We start from the raw sequence: 14,841 nt of genomic DNA, 5'->3' as shown, positions 1-14,841 counted from the left end.
ATTATTATTAATGCAATGCTACAGAAGCTGCCCACGTATATGTGCTCTGTCTCCTGGCTTGACAGGACTAGGTCTTTTATTAATGCCAGAAGAAACTAAGGGTTCCAGCATGGTGTTGTGGTTAGAGTGCTGAACTAGGACCTGAAAGAACAGGGTTCAAAACCCCGCTCAGCCATGAAGCACACTATGTGACCTTGGGCCTGTCACTGTCTCCCAGCCTAACATACCTCACAGGGTGATTGTCAAGATAAAATTAGGAAGGAGGAGAACCATGCAGGCTGCCTTGAATTCCTTGGGGGAAAAGCTATAAATATAACAATAAATAAATAATGAATATAAAGTTGACAATAGCTTAAAATAAATAAGTGTTTTTGCAGTGAGCACTGATGAGAAATGGAATGTATCCTAAATAAATGAATTTTCTCCAAGCAGAAAAGTATATGTTGATTATCAGAGGACGAAGGAAGTTTAGCAAACTCACATTATTTAAGAAATGGGTGATGCACTGGAGTGAAGCAATGCTACACAGAAAGATGTTCTGCTTGTTTTGTTTATTTTTGCAAGATGTCTGCCTATCATTGTCCTGGAAACGATAGAATAATCTGAAAGCAAAACAGGATGTAAATATCTCTGGCAACTGACTAGAAGCATTACTTCAAAAAAGATTAAACCATTACAAGATTACAGCACTGTCCTTCATAGGACTATACATATTTGCTTTTAGAAAGTTGTGTTTCATCATTGGCACAACACACCTCACTTTATCAGTGATGCAAACCTACATTCACACTGCCTCCTTTCCATAGCTGTACTTCTCAAGTGTCTGCATTTAAGAGCCCTCTCTGAAAAATGTGAATACCTAACACAGCACACAGAGAGCAGGTCATACCAAAACTCAGCCACAGGTAGGATTGTGAGTAAACCACAATAATGTGTAAGCTGAAGAGAGACCAAGGACTGTTGCATGGTGGTCATCTTCCTACCAACTTCATGTTTCATTTAGAATGAACATGAAAATAAGCTTCTAGCCCTTCTAGTTGGTGAGCAGTGTTTGAAATCAGCCTGGCGCCAGACACGTTTTGCTATGGGCTGGCAGGTCCAATTGCGACTACATGGAGATTTCTGGGTGCCAGCTTGGCAGCCACAGTTTAAAAACCTCTTCCTTAGTCCATCGTTAATATCGTTTCCATTTCCACTGTGTGGGTTTCTCCTTCCTGCACTGGGACAAGTGAATTGTTGTAAGAGCAAGCTACAGTCAAGCAATGTAGCTGAGATCACAGAATCATAGAATTGTAGCATTGGAAGGGACCCCGAGGGTGATTTAGTCGAACCCCCCAGTGAATAGACATTCCATTGTGCTGACTGCAACCTAGATTCAAGATGCCATTTGGCGCTCAGCTTATATACCTGAATTTCTAACACTGTAGAGATCTCACAAGAGAGGAAGGCAGTACCTGCCTGTCCTTGCATCAGATATCACTGCTTTCTACCTCCCTCTAGATCACTGTTCTACTAAGTATAATATCTAGTGCTGAGCATCAGCACCACAGTGGTGACTTCTGCAGAAACGGCTATCTCCCCAAGATCACTGCAGCCTTGATCAACAGCAGTCCATTTGCAGACTAGCCACAGGAACTTTGAGATGGCTGTGGGATGTCCTTACTCAATATCCTAAGAACAGAGTGCAAGCTCCACAGAAAAGGAAATGTTTTGAATACAGAAGTTCTCAGGTTCAATCCCTGTCACCTTCAGTTAAAAGGGGATTTTCATTGTTGAGCATGCTCCCTCTTACGTGAATGTAGGGTTACTCTCAAGATTAACACTGGTCTAGGTGAGAGCTAGGAAAGAAGTCTGGTTGGTGAGAGACATACCACCACCACCTGCCATGGTGGGACAGACCTTCTTTGGGGCAATTCTGGAGGCCTGTTTTGTTGATAAATTGCTACTGGACTGCATTGGGTTGCAATGTTTTGCTTTTAATAACTGGCATAGTATTCCTCTTTTTAACAGCTGCTATATATTACTTTAAAAACACCTGGGTGTTGGTGTTATATAGCTCCTGATGTTCTTATTCTTCCCCTTTATGAGAAGCACATGCATTTTAACAAGCTTAGGGAGGGCAACGTGGGCCTCCCAATCATCAGCATTCTCGGTAGGGGCGATAAGGTTGTTGTGGAACACAGATGGGCCCATTAAGGGAAATGGGGATATTTTATTTTATTTAAACTTCAAGGCTACCCTTCATCTGGAAAGATTCCTGGGTGGTTTACAAGGAATTAATAAAGCATAATTAAAACCATGAAACAAAGCAACCGTTTAAAATAATGCAATACAAAATGGGCAAATAACAGCAGCAAACATAATACACCCATACACCCAGGGCTTCCACAATCTAAACGATTCCACAAAGGGCCAGGATGAACAGGTATGTTCTGACTCAGTGTTGGAAGCACCAACTGCACCTCCAGTGGAAGAGAATTCCACATTTGGGACACCACTGCAGAGAAAGATCTTCCTAAAGGGTGTATCCCTCTTCTCTTATGATGTTTGGATTGACAGAGCTCCATGCTGCATTTTATTCTGCCTTGGAAACAATGTATGAACAATTCTGGCTTATGCATGGACAGTCCAAAACACTGTGGATGGTTTGTAACACTGTTGAGATGCTCAGTCCCCACTGTCCTCAGGCAATTGTTCATCTACTTAACCAAATCAACCTTTGTATTTAATTTACCTTGTGCTGCACTACACACTGACCTCATTCTTTCTATTTTTGACTTCATCCTTGTTGTCTCCTGAGTTAGCCTTCGGTTTCTCATTCCCCCTGGTTGCAGTACACAACAGCTGTTGTTGATTTCTGCTGCAAATGCTCCAAAGATATGTTTTGCAAAACAGACGGTAGCATTACGTATGGTCTGTTAGCATTTTTAAACTGTGCCTACAATGGATACTGTTGTCCCCTTCATGCAGTAGAACCACCAGTAGTTTTTCATTCACTTTATTCCGAAAAAAAGGTGGCTAAGCTACCGCATCAGTACCTCCAGATAAGCAAGTCCACTTGGAACCATTCTAACGATTGGAACCATTTAGTGAAGGACCAGCCAGCTGAGATCAGTGATGTGCAAGCAAGATTTCAGGTTCCATCCTTGACATATGATGAAAAATCTCACAAAGATGTAGTCCAAAATATCTGGAAGGCAACAGGTTGGCGAGGGCTATGCTATACACATGTTTTCTGCAAATTATGATGTGTAAGCACACACCACAAATCAGAGGGAAACAAGAGATAGTTAGAAACACTGAAATGCAGAGGATTTAATGTGGATGCTTTGTAAAAAGTGAGAGAACAAAAGGCTGAAATTCCACCGGGGGGGGGGGGACAGGATTGAAACATGTTCTGCGACAACCAGAGCCTTTGAGGCTGGGGGAGAAGTGGCTGGCTCCATGCTCCCTTTCTTCTACATTGCATTTCCTAATGGTACTGTGAGCGATGGGTATCTCTCTTTGGTCCCTCCAAGCTTCCAAAAGAGACACAGCCATCTTTTTTGCCTCAGTACTTCCCGGTTCTCTAGGTCTCAAGGCTCATCAGTCCCATGTCCCTTCTAAGGGTCATTGTGCACATGCCCCAACCAAGTACACCACTGATGCAGGAAAAGGACAGTGGGGAATGCAGAAAGAAATTTAAAATGAACATATTCCCGAATGAAGACAGAGTAAGCACACATTCATGCACCATTAGGTTATTGAAGCCGGCCCAATCTCAGTAAAAAGCTAGCCATAATGGTCAAAGAAACTCTACGGAAAAAAATAGTTATGTCTTGATATAAAACATGATAAAAGCAATAATAAGATCTTCCCTGGTTATAAAACCAATTTAAAGTAAAAGGCCTGTGACAAATGGAGCCTATGTACATGCAGGCATTTATGATTTAAAGCACAACTGGCCAAAGACTTTGTACTAGTGAAACCTACACCAATTTTATAATTATCTTCAGTGGGACATGAATGCGATGCACTAGGCATAAATCACATTTTACCGGTAATTGCATAGCCACCTCATCTTTTCTGCACGTTCTGTTGATACATTAACTCCCTGCTGCCAACTTCTTGCTGTTCATATATCAAAGCCTTCCCCTTGTCCTTGTCCCCACCCCTGTACTCCATTTAGTTCATGTAGCAATCTACTTCCCTGCTTTCTGTGCCTGTGGACAGCTAGCATCCCCAGGTGGTCTCCCATCAAGACAAAGGTCGGGATGGAGCCTGCTTAGTTTCTAAGATCAGATCCATAAATGTATCTCTGAAATTGCCAATTTCTTAGGAGTTATTGGTCAATGCAGCTCCAGTTTGTAGTCAGCACAAATTATGACAGCCCTGTACATGAGTAGAATTTACGTCTGACTCCTTAGCAATGGTATCTCGTAAGGAATCAAAATTTGCAGAGGGGGCCTTATTGGTTAACCCTCTTCTTTGCAGCACACAGACAAACATTTTCCCTCCTTTCCATATCCAACCGTTAAATCAGGGGTGGGAACACTCTGCAGCTGGAGGGTTACATTCCCTTGTGGGGAATCTTCCAAAGGTCATATGCTAGCGGTGGGTGGGGTGAGAGGTGAAAAGGAGGCAAGACAACATATGTGAATTTGACATGTACACTGTGCTATGTTCCAGTCACACACAAGTGTGTTTCTGAAAGCACACATGCACACACCTCCATCCAGGCAAGCTAGACATTATCATAGTTCAAGGACACATTCCAGCCAGGGGGTGGTGAGGGGTGTGGACTAGGAAGGATGTGGGGCTTGTGGAGCGCTCCAGGGGTTGGAGAGAGAAGCTACCATCTAGTGGACCTACACAGAAATATTGATTGCCCTCAAGTCATAGGAAAGGTATCACAGATTTCAACAGCATCCCAGTTTCTGATTTCTTCTAACTGGTAGGTGCTCTTCTAGCATTTTCAGATTATTGTTCTGAAGACCCCCCTCAGCCTACAATCCAAGAACTTTTTGGATTGCCAAAATAGTAGCATCCAAATAACGTTTTTCCATATATTCTAGGTCTTGTATTTAAGAAGCCCTGGAGGGTTCTAGTTATGCACTCTTTAGAAACCTGTCAGAATTAGGCTGTATAAGCCGACAGAATATTATTTAAAAAGTCAAAACAACTGAATGAAGACCGCACCTGCCTGTTGGCAAGATGGTCTAAGATACCAATAGCATGAAACACTTATTGCTTATGCGTATTTCTGTCCTATGGGCTCTCTCTCGCGCTCTCTCTCTCTCTCACACACACATTCTGGTTTCCTATAAATCTGATCAAATCTTGCGCAAACATTTTGATACATTGTATATATTCTTTTAGATGCAGTGATTATTTATTAATTCAGTTTAATAATGTTTTTGAAATCATTTGTATCTGACCTTTCAGGCCTTTCTCTAAAGCGGCTCACAAGAAGACGGAAAGAAAACATGACAACATCCAGCCAAACCAAGTCCAGAACAAAATTAGCCAAAACGCAAGAATAGAGATCAAACATTCAAACCAGATTAAAAGCCAAGCAAAATACAACAAAGTCTCAGCAACTCACTTAAAAGCTTAAAAGGGAGCCAATCTAATCTCTCATGGAAGGGAGTTCCACAAATGAAAAGTTTCTCCTAACATTTCGTTGAAACTTGCTTCAGTGCAATTTCCACCTGTTTCCTGTGCTCTGGAGCAACATATTCTGCAGAACAGCCCTTCCGACATCCAAACGCCCCTGTCACGTCCCCCTTTAATCTTCTCCACACCAACCACACCCAACTCTTTCAACTGTTCCTCAAAGGACTTAATTTTCACACTCCTCGCCATCTTGGACACCTTCCTCTGGACATGCAGGAATGACATGATCAATGTAATGTCTGTACATTACAATGTCTTACAATGTGGAACTCAGAACACCATACTTCAGATGCAGTACAGAACAGAGTGAAACTATTACTTTTCATAATCTGCTCCCATTAATGCAGCTTAATACTGCATTAGCTTTTTATCGCTCACATTGTGTCACTAGCCCATGTTCAGTTTATGATCAGCTAAGTCACCTAGATGCCTTTCATGTGTACTGCTGTCATGCCTGGCAGCATCCTATATCCTATATCCTATATCCCCATCCTATATTGAAGATTTTGATTCCTGGTTCCAAAAGGCAGGATTTAACATTTACCTCTATGCAGCATTTGCTATAGCATTTCCTCTGTGTAAGGAAAAAGAAAGCACAAAATAGCACAGGCATGTGGGTTTAGAAGCATAGCTTTAGACTACGGTCTAGTTCTCATTAAGCTAGTAAACCTATGTCTGACTTACACCTCTTAATTGCAAGTATGCCTCAATATTTCTACTTGCAAGAGAGAAAGGCCCAAAGGGGTAACAAGGCAAAGAAAAATTAGTAAGAAAAATTGGAAGGAGATAAGCTATTAGTGTGAAACAAGCCCTTGTTGATGCATGCTTTGTGTGTGCTTATACTTTGGTGTATCTTCTACATAAGGCATTTTTGGTGGATGTTGAGTTTTGGTTCCCTTCATTCACTAGGAGAAAAATAGTTGTCAGTTCTAAGGTGGTAAAACAGGAAGACTCAAGACAAACCTGTTCATCGTACTGCTCTCATGAAACAATTACACTCTGAGAGATTAACCAAGAGCTTATTTGTTATTAGTACAAGGACAAGGGCCTATATAATTTGCTCCCTGTCCTAGAACAAAACAGCTATTGTACCGACTGGCAATTATTCGGAGGACTGTGATCAATTACACTGCAAACTGTTTCTGGTGTTTAATTGGGTTCTTAACCATTTAAACTATTAGATTTCATCTTTAGGCAAGTCACTTTAATCAAGGTGGAATTGTTTTCTAGCTATTACGGCTCAGAAATGCAGCCTTCATCCTCAGTACTTCTCCCCTGGGATAACTAGTAGATTGTATAATTCAGGTTTTGTAAAATGTTCCAAGATATGGTCAGATTTGTTCTCGTGTTGAAGGATCTCTCACAAAAGCAAGCAGGTAGGTAGTTTGGCCTTCTTAGTACTCTCCGACCCTTCACAGAAATTAATGTCAGCCTGTGTAGATTCACTCCCAGAAATCAGTTTTAACAGTTGAGCAGAAGTTAAAAGCAAATTAGTTTTCCATTTTGCTGAACATGCTAACAATTTTTGTTTAATTCACAAAAACATGAAGTCACTTGCACGTAGAAAGGAGTCACTGGGAAGACATATGCAGAACCTCACACTCCATTTTAGTAGGACAGATTTAATTCTCAGGCAGGCATACAGAACTCTACGAAACACTGTTAAATAATCAGAAACAACATATTTTTTATTTAAAAAAAAAGGGTGAGCAAAACCAATCCTTCAAAAATCTTCACACGAACACCAATTGTAGGACCTCTTCTCCAAGCTACAAGTAATTCCAAGCCAAGTAATTTGCTCTCTGGTGGTCACTCTCAGCATTCTTCTCCAGCGTAGCCCCTAACACTACTTTCTTATACATCCCAAATCCAAACAATAACCTTTTCATTCTGCCTCCTCACTCAATCTCTCCCAAACAACCATGATTCCAACTCACTTGTACTCTCTGGCTTGTATCCAACCAAGTTTTACTCAGAGTTGGGCGGTTTGGCTGGTGCCTTCATCATACACTTTTAAACACCAGGCGTTCCTCTTCAACCATGCCTTTGGCTAATTAACATCCGCTACCCTTTTAAACGTGTTGTGGGATGGGAGAGTATCGGTTTGTTTTTGCTCTTATTTTTATTATGTATTTTATGGTTTTATAGTGTACTTTTATGTTGTGAACTGCCCTGAGATCTACAGGATGAAGGGTGGTATACAATTAATTGATTATGGACCAAAAATAGTCATGTTCATTAATTTCAATGGTCCTATGATGAGTAGGGCTAGCATTGGATACAACCCCCTGTCTTATTCTCTAGATTCCCCATGGCTTTTTCATTCCAAGCAATGCTCAATTCTACTTTTAGAATTGTACTAGAATCCCTGTGTATTCATCTCAGCCCTAAACAGAAGAGCAGGCAAAAGCCACAACTTGTTAGAATCTCAGCAATGAGGGGGATGGGACTGGGGACTGCTCTTTAATTAGTTGAAATTGCCTGCCACTGTTTGGCCAATTCCTCTAATACACATATTGAAAATGCAATTATATTATTTGGTTTTATGATTACGTTGTACACCACTCTCGGTATTTTTAGAAGTACAGGCGGCTTTCTCCAACCTCGTATCTCCCAGATGTTTTTGGCTACACTTTCCATCATTGCCATCATCTGCCATGCTGTCTGAGGCTGATGGGAGTTGTAGTGCAAAACCTCTGGAGGTCCCCAGGTTGGGGAAGGCTGAACTAGGAGAAGCACTTCTGCTGATGCAAGGCACAGCCCCTGATTTCCACCAGTTCCTCCTACCCAACAGCCCCCTATAAGCTTCTCCTGAGCTTTGGGTGGCCTTCTGTAACAGCGTGGGACAGAGAAATCAACTGGATGTCATTTTTATGACATCATTCTGTACTGAATTCATTACAACCCTTTGCACATACAAGACATTCCTCTATACATCATTATTTCCACTTTGTAAATGGAAATTGGAAGCTGAGGGATAATGGACTTGGATAATGGACTTGATAAAGCCACCCAGTAGCCTGGTTTGCACATAACACTAAGATATAGTTAACATTAATCAAGCTTTATAAACCAACAACAATTTACGAACATGGTTTATCTGTGGTTAAGAAACTATGGTTTAGCTCCTGAGCTGGGTTCTGGCAATCAAATTAAAGTATGGTATAAGTGCTATGCGCAAACCAGGTGTGTTCATGGATGAGCTGTGATTTGATGCCTGGTCTCTTACGTTAAACTCCCATGGTAAATTTCTATATATCAATCAAGATTGCCCCTGATCAAAATCTAAAACAGTACTTTTATCGCCATTTTGGACCTTGCTTTAAATCAAGCTCAGAAAAGCTTTTAAACCAAGTTAGGGTTAGCATAAGTCTGCTTTAGAATGAAGCATTCTCTCACAAAATACAACAAAAGACTATGCTTCATTCCACACATTTTTATATTGGGACGTGTGTGCCATTTTTAAAGAGATTTTTGGATTGCCCGTAAGAGTAAGCCATTTTCCAGTTTCAGGCTCTAACCATTATTTAAATCTAATTACCTTGCAGTAGTGGTTTTGTTTTGTTTTTTAAGAAAAAGCACCACCACAGCTGCACTGTGGAGGCTGTCATATTCAATTGCTTATGGCTCTATGAGTCATTTAAGAGGTCTCTGCTCCAGGCATTCTATGTAATCTGTTATCAGAGGGTCTTCTCTAGAATTGGAGAGGAGCATGATTGAGGCAGGTTTCTACAAGTGGCTTTTATTGGAATGCTTTCCATTATAATTCTACTATACTATAAAGTATTCAGCAGCATTTAATTTCCACCTGCATTTTACAAACAGATTCAAAGGGACACTATGCCCACATTTTCCTGCAATTATAGCCAATATGATTTTTTACAGCATAAGAACAGAAAAATATAACTAATACAAGCAGGCAGTAATAAATTAAATACAAAAACAAAACCAGTAGGATCAAACAAAACAGTTGCAGAATCAGTCCTCATATCTTGGAACATGAGTTTCACTGCACAAAGGCTTCATTCTCAAAAGACCTGGTACAACAATAGTACTTTTGTTTGCCTCCAGAAAATAAAATAAAAATAAAAATAAGGAAGTGCTTATGCCCTGGGGGATGAGCAGCACTAGAGTAGCACATTAGCAGCTTTTTAAAGTTCACACACCAGAATGGTGCTGACAGCAGAAACCCTATATTCTGATGTAGATGTTCCCAATATGCCATCTCCAATCAACTTCTATGGAAGTTTGCAACACAAAAACATCCTGTCTCTGGCATGCCCACTGTATCCCCAGTTCCTTACATATACACATTGGATTTCATACCTGTACACAGCCCACATTTTATGATGTATACTTTGGTCCCTATATATTCTTATGCAAACATGTTGTCCAATGTGCAGGTGTCGGGAGAGCTCAGGAGGATAGCAGTGGGAGGGCACAGGCCTCACCGTGCACCATTCCTGATCAAACTTTGGCATGCATCTTACATTTCCTTTTTTATTTGGAACCTGTTTGGTCTTGCTCTAAAGGTAAGCCCAGGCATAGCAAATTTAGTGCCCTGCAGGTGTTGTTTGACTCCAGCTCCCTTTGTCCCTGACCACTGGCCATGTTATCCGGGGCTGAAGGGAGTTGGGGTCCAACAATATCTGGAGAAGGTAGAGACCATGTGGGCTACATCTGCTTTCTCTTTTAAGACAACCAATGCATACATTACAGCAAGGCATTACCAATGATAAAGATTACGGCAAGGCATTGCCGATAATAAACTTTAATCCATCACAGTTATTTACTGAAGCAGGCGGGGCGATGGCAAGCAGCAATTCCATTTATTTTACTAAGGCTTTTCTGTAATCTACCTATTTGGCACAAATGCCCTTTTATCAAAACAAACCACTGTGTTCACCTTTCTAAACTGAAACTTAAGAGCTTGGCATTTACTCACCTCACTGTTGTGGCCCCTTAAATTGAAGTTGATGCGTTGCGGAGTGTTCCGGTCTCTTCTACAATGGCTGGAGGTGAACGTAACACCCACAACTCCTCTGCCATTGCCCGTCGCCAGCCAGCCTTCCTCATAATATCGCCTGCGGCAGACAGGCTTCTCCTTCTCACTTTTAGGAACCCTGCCTTTCCAAGAGAGGCAGAGGATGTTGGAATCACTACAGAGAACAGGCCCATGTTCCACTGCGGCATACATGCTTTGCTATATATTTCCCTTTTGGCATAAGAAAGTACTATGTCTAGTGCAGAAAATGTAAATCTGACGCTTCTGTTTTATTGATAAGTTCAAGAGTTTCGACAGATCAGAATACGAAGTGGGGAGGAGAGAGAAGGTCAGTTTTTATAAATATCCACCAAATGCATAGTGAAAAATTTCTCTATAAAAGATGACGACAGTCGGCTAAGAAAACGTAATGCTTAAAAAAACCAAAACAAAACCAGGTTCATTTTGATTTGGAGTCATTGGAGTGAGGGTACACTTATCCTTTGGAGAAACAGCTACTGCAGAAGAGGCGTTCAAGGAAACGGCAAGCCGTCTTTTTGCTCAATTGGATATAATCATCGTACAGCCTGAGATTTCCAGTATAGCATGATGCGATTCCAGAGACAAAGGTTTGCAGATGTGTGGGTTTCAAGTAACTTAAGGCTTTAAAAAGATTTCCTTCAGTTGGATTTTCACACGTTCATAAATATCGGACATTCATCTTTCCTCAAAGCCACCCTCTGGCAGATCTTCCCCGTCAGATGAAATTTCCGCTGCTAAAGCTGAAATAGATTGCATAAAGGGGTGGGGGGAAAGGCACACAGACCGTGCGAGACCGAACACCAGAGTTCTGGGCAGTTACCAATGTGCCAAGTCAGGTGGGAAAGCCCTTTCTGAACTCAACTGCTCACTGTTCAACCCAGCAGTCTCTGCAATCCAAAGGCTGCCCCATTTCCTTTGCGGCTTCCCCACCACCTCCAATGGAGTCCCTGTTTATCACACTGCCTTGCCTGCTTCCTCACAACTCACAGCCCCATGCAGGCATGAAAAGAAAAGCCCCTTTGCACTTAGCTGTCGTTGTGTTCTTGTTGTTCCTTAAACACTCTGAACCTTTTAAGCTTCTCAAACAAAGACATTCACCTCATGTAAACTCCAATAGTTTGGGCTGTTTTTATTTTATTTTATGCCTTTGTCTTTCCCCTTTTTTCCACTAGGAGAGAATTGTAGGACTCGCTTTTCATCCTCTTGTTAAAAGAAGTGCCAGAGCTGAAAGCACATCAAGTAAGCGATTATTTGCAGATCCTGATGGATTCAAGAAGGCCAATTAGAAATAGTCTGGGGAGCCGCACAGAAAATCCAACTTCCCTTTCCTTCTACGGTTTCCCATCATGCCTCCTCTGCACATCCAATAGGTTCCTTCCTTATTGATATTTCTCCAGAGTGCAGATTCATAATTTTAACACATTTGCAGCTGTAGAATGCGTTTAAAAAGTGTTCCAAATGCTTTGAGTAATATTTATTATCAAATATTTGTACCATGATACAAGGAACCCAAATAAGAACTGCATTAACAGTAATCAGGAGAAGAAAAAGCAGCAAACTGAGCTGCAAAACTCAATACAGGATGATAAAGTCTGTGAAGCTCAATCCCTAGATCTGTCCCACTGCTCCTAAACTTGCCTGCTTCCAGTCATCAGCACATGATTACTTGTCACAACTTAACAGGCGGACATATGAAAACCCCACTGCATCGATCAGAGTCCAGTGCAGAAAAGCACCAGAGATTTGCGCATTATTCCGCTTTCAGGGATGCCAATATCAATCTCCCCTCCACTCAGACTGTTTTATTTATTTCATAGAGGTATTTGTGTAATTTGCTCTGTGCAGAGGGTGTTTTTCTTATGCTGCTTCTTGGAAGGGTTTTTTCCCCACTTGCCACAGACCGTATGGCAAACTGACCACTAGTAGCAGATGGCATTCCATGGGATTTTGGTCTTTGTGCTGTCAGGTCGCTCCATCTGGTGCTTGAATTAATTTTCATCCATGGCAAAAACTCTCCAAAGTATGCAATTGCCAGTCTGTGGGTTTGCAGAAATATGTTTGTATATATGTGTGTGTGTATGTATATGCATACATACAGTATGTACAGGCACTCCCTCAACTTGGCAATTTGGGATGCATCTGGTGCCGCAGTTTGGCTATGGCAGTCTAGCAAGCCATCTGTCACTTATTTGAGTTGGGACTCCTTGGGTGCTTCCAATTCTGTAAAATAAAAAATAAAGAATTATATATACACACATGTACCGAAATAGCAGGACTGTACAACTGTGCACATTGAAACTGAGGGTGCCAAATGAGATGGCAGTTCTTGTTCAATATCATGTACTGACAATATACTCTCGTTTTACAACTTTGGTGTGAAAAATATTTCAAAACATTTTTTAAAAAATTAAATCACATAACATGCAGGACCTGAAAGTGACACAATAGGTTTTAAATAAAAGTAGGAAAGGTGGGTGGGTAGGGTAGCAGAGTGGGGAACATACATTATAGCGACCACTGATTCCAAAATGATGAATGAAACTTGTCAGCAAGTCTGTAAACTGAGAGACAGTGTAGAGTGTTGGACTAAATCCTGGAAGACCAGAGTTCAAGTCCCTGGACTCAGCCATGAAGCACACTGAGATGGTCACTGCCTCTTAGCCTAATGTACTTCACAGGGTTGTGAGAATATCATCAGGAGATGACACGGAGAACCATCTACTCCACCTTGAACTCCATGGACGAAAGGAGGGATATAAACGCAATAAAACAAAACAAAATAAAACAAAGAGGAATAAACGGGTTGTCAAGCCTCCACAAATGAGTCTTTTGGTTAGCACAAAGCAAAACAGGAAGAGGAGATAATTATTTCTTCAGCTATTATTCCTCGGATAAGAAGCTTCAATTCTTGGGATTCCTTCGACAAAGTATTTCTCAGCAACTGCTACTTAACACAAGACTCAGCGTTAGCTCCAAAAGATTAAAAGGTCCTTTTCTGTTTGACTTTAAACATTTGATTCTCAGAAATATGAATAAACTGCTCTTCAGTCACACCATTACTTACTCACACTGTCCAGGGTTGTTGTTGTTGGTTTTTTTTTAATTATTATTATTACTACCACTACTACTACTACAGTAAATGAATTTGCTCAAATATGCCTGGTATTAAAAAAGAGGGCACTATAATCCCCTATCTAATACTCAGTATGTTCAAAGGAGCTTTAGTGACTTACCAAGTACAAAAATGGGAGAGAAATAGAGAGCAGAGAAAGAGCAACATAATAATGTTCTGCATTTGGAGATGGAAAAATTCATCCCTGGGTGTATCAGTGTTATCAATTTTTAATATGTTAAACTGAGAATATATACCAATCACATCCCGTCTCATTCTATTGAAATCTGTGGTTCTCCAAATATGGAACTGGGATTTCCTAAGAAGAAGAGAAGCAGTTGCTATGTAAGGCCCAAGCTGCTCCCTGATGCAATCTATACTGTCTTAATTGGAACCAGAATAACAGTGTCATGTCAATGTTGTGGACAAAACAAGTTGACTGACAGTGCAAGAATCTAATAGTGCTAGCTCATGTTCTTTGCTTCCTTGTGCACTGTCTCCTCTAGCATCCTGATGTTAGCATCCTGATTTTCTAGCAGATACCTATCATATCATAGAACTGTGAAGTTGGAAGGACCGAAAGGGTCTAGTCCAATCCCCTGCAGCATCAGGTATGTTATTCTCAGTCCAGAGATATAAATACATCAATAATCTTTCTACTAGTCAACTACTAGCTAATCAGCCCTTATTTTACTTTGCCTTAATTGCTTTTGATCATGGCTAGTTACACTGTGCAGCAACCAGCTCATCCCATGTACTTATTCACTGATATTTTATATTTTCCGAGTTTGCAGGACTACTGATCTCATTTACAAACACAGTAGCTGCCTCTGCTGACTTTTTCTGAAAATAATTATCTGATTTCTATCGTTGTTATTAAATTTACAAACACAACAGAAATACTAAAACCAATGATAATAAACACAATCAATAGGTGAAGAAACACCACATTATGCAAATATGAGAGGTCTAGCAGATTCTGCCTCATCCAAAGATGCCACAAACACTTTAAAACTTCAAATTAAAGGCCAAAAGCATAGGTAAAAAT

At 40.9% G+C, this 14,841-nt stretch overlaps 1 protein-coding gene across 4 annotated transcripts in view; it reads right to left on the bottom strand.

The window, feature by feature from the left end:
- Positions 1-14,841, bottom strand: part of TULP4 (TUB like protein 4) — a 93,757-nt gene that overhangs the window by 52,765 nt on the left and 26,151 nt on the right. For all 4 annotated transcript variants that reach the window (XM_053382273.1, XM_053382270.1, XM_053382271.1 and 1 more), the window contains exon 2: positions 10,601-12,901. In XM_053382273.1, coding sequence (XP_053238248.1) covers positions 10,601-10,852 — 252 coding nt within the window. In that variant the 5' untranslated portion in view covers positions 10,853-12,901. The remainder of the gene's footprint in view (positions 1-10,600; positions 12,902-14,841) is intronic.

The sequence above is a fragment of the Podarcis raffonei genome, chromosome 3 (genome assembly GCF_027172205.1).
Source record: "Podarcis raffonei isolate rPodRaf1 chromosome 3, rPodRaf1.pri, whole genome shotgun sequence".
Lineage (NCBI taxonomy): Eukaryota > Metazoa > Chordata > Lepidosauria > Squamata > Lacertidae > Podarcis > Podarcis raffonei.
The sequence above is the reverse complement of the archived record's forward strand: the minus strand, read 5'-3'. Positions and strand labels throughout refer to the sequence as shown.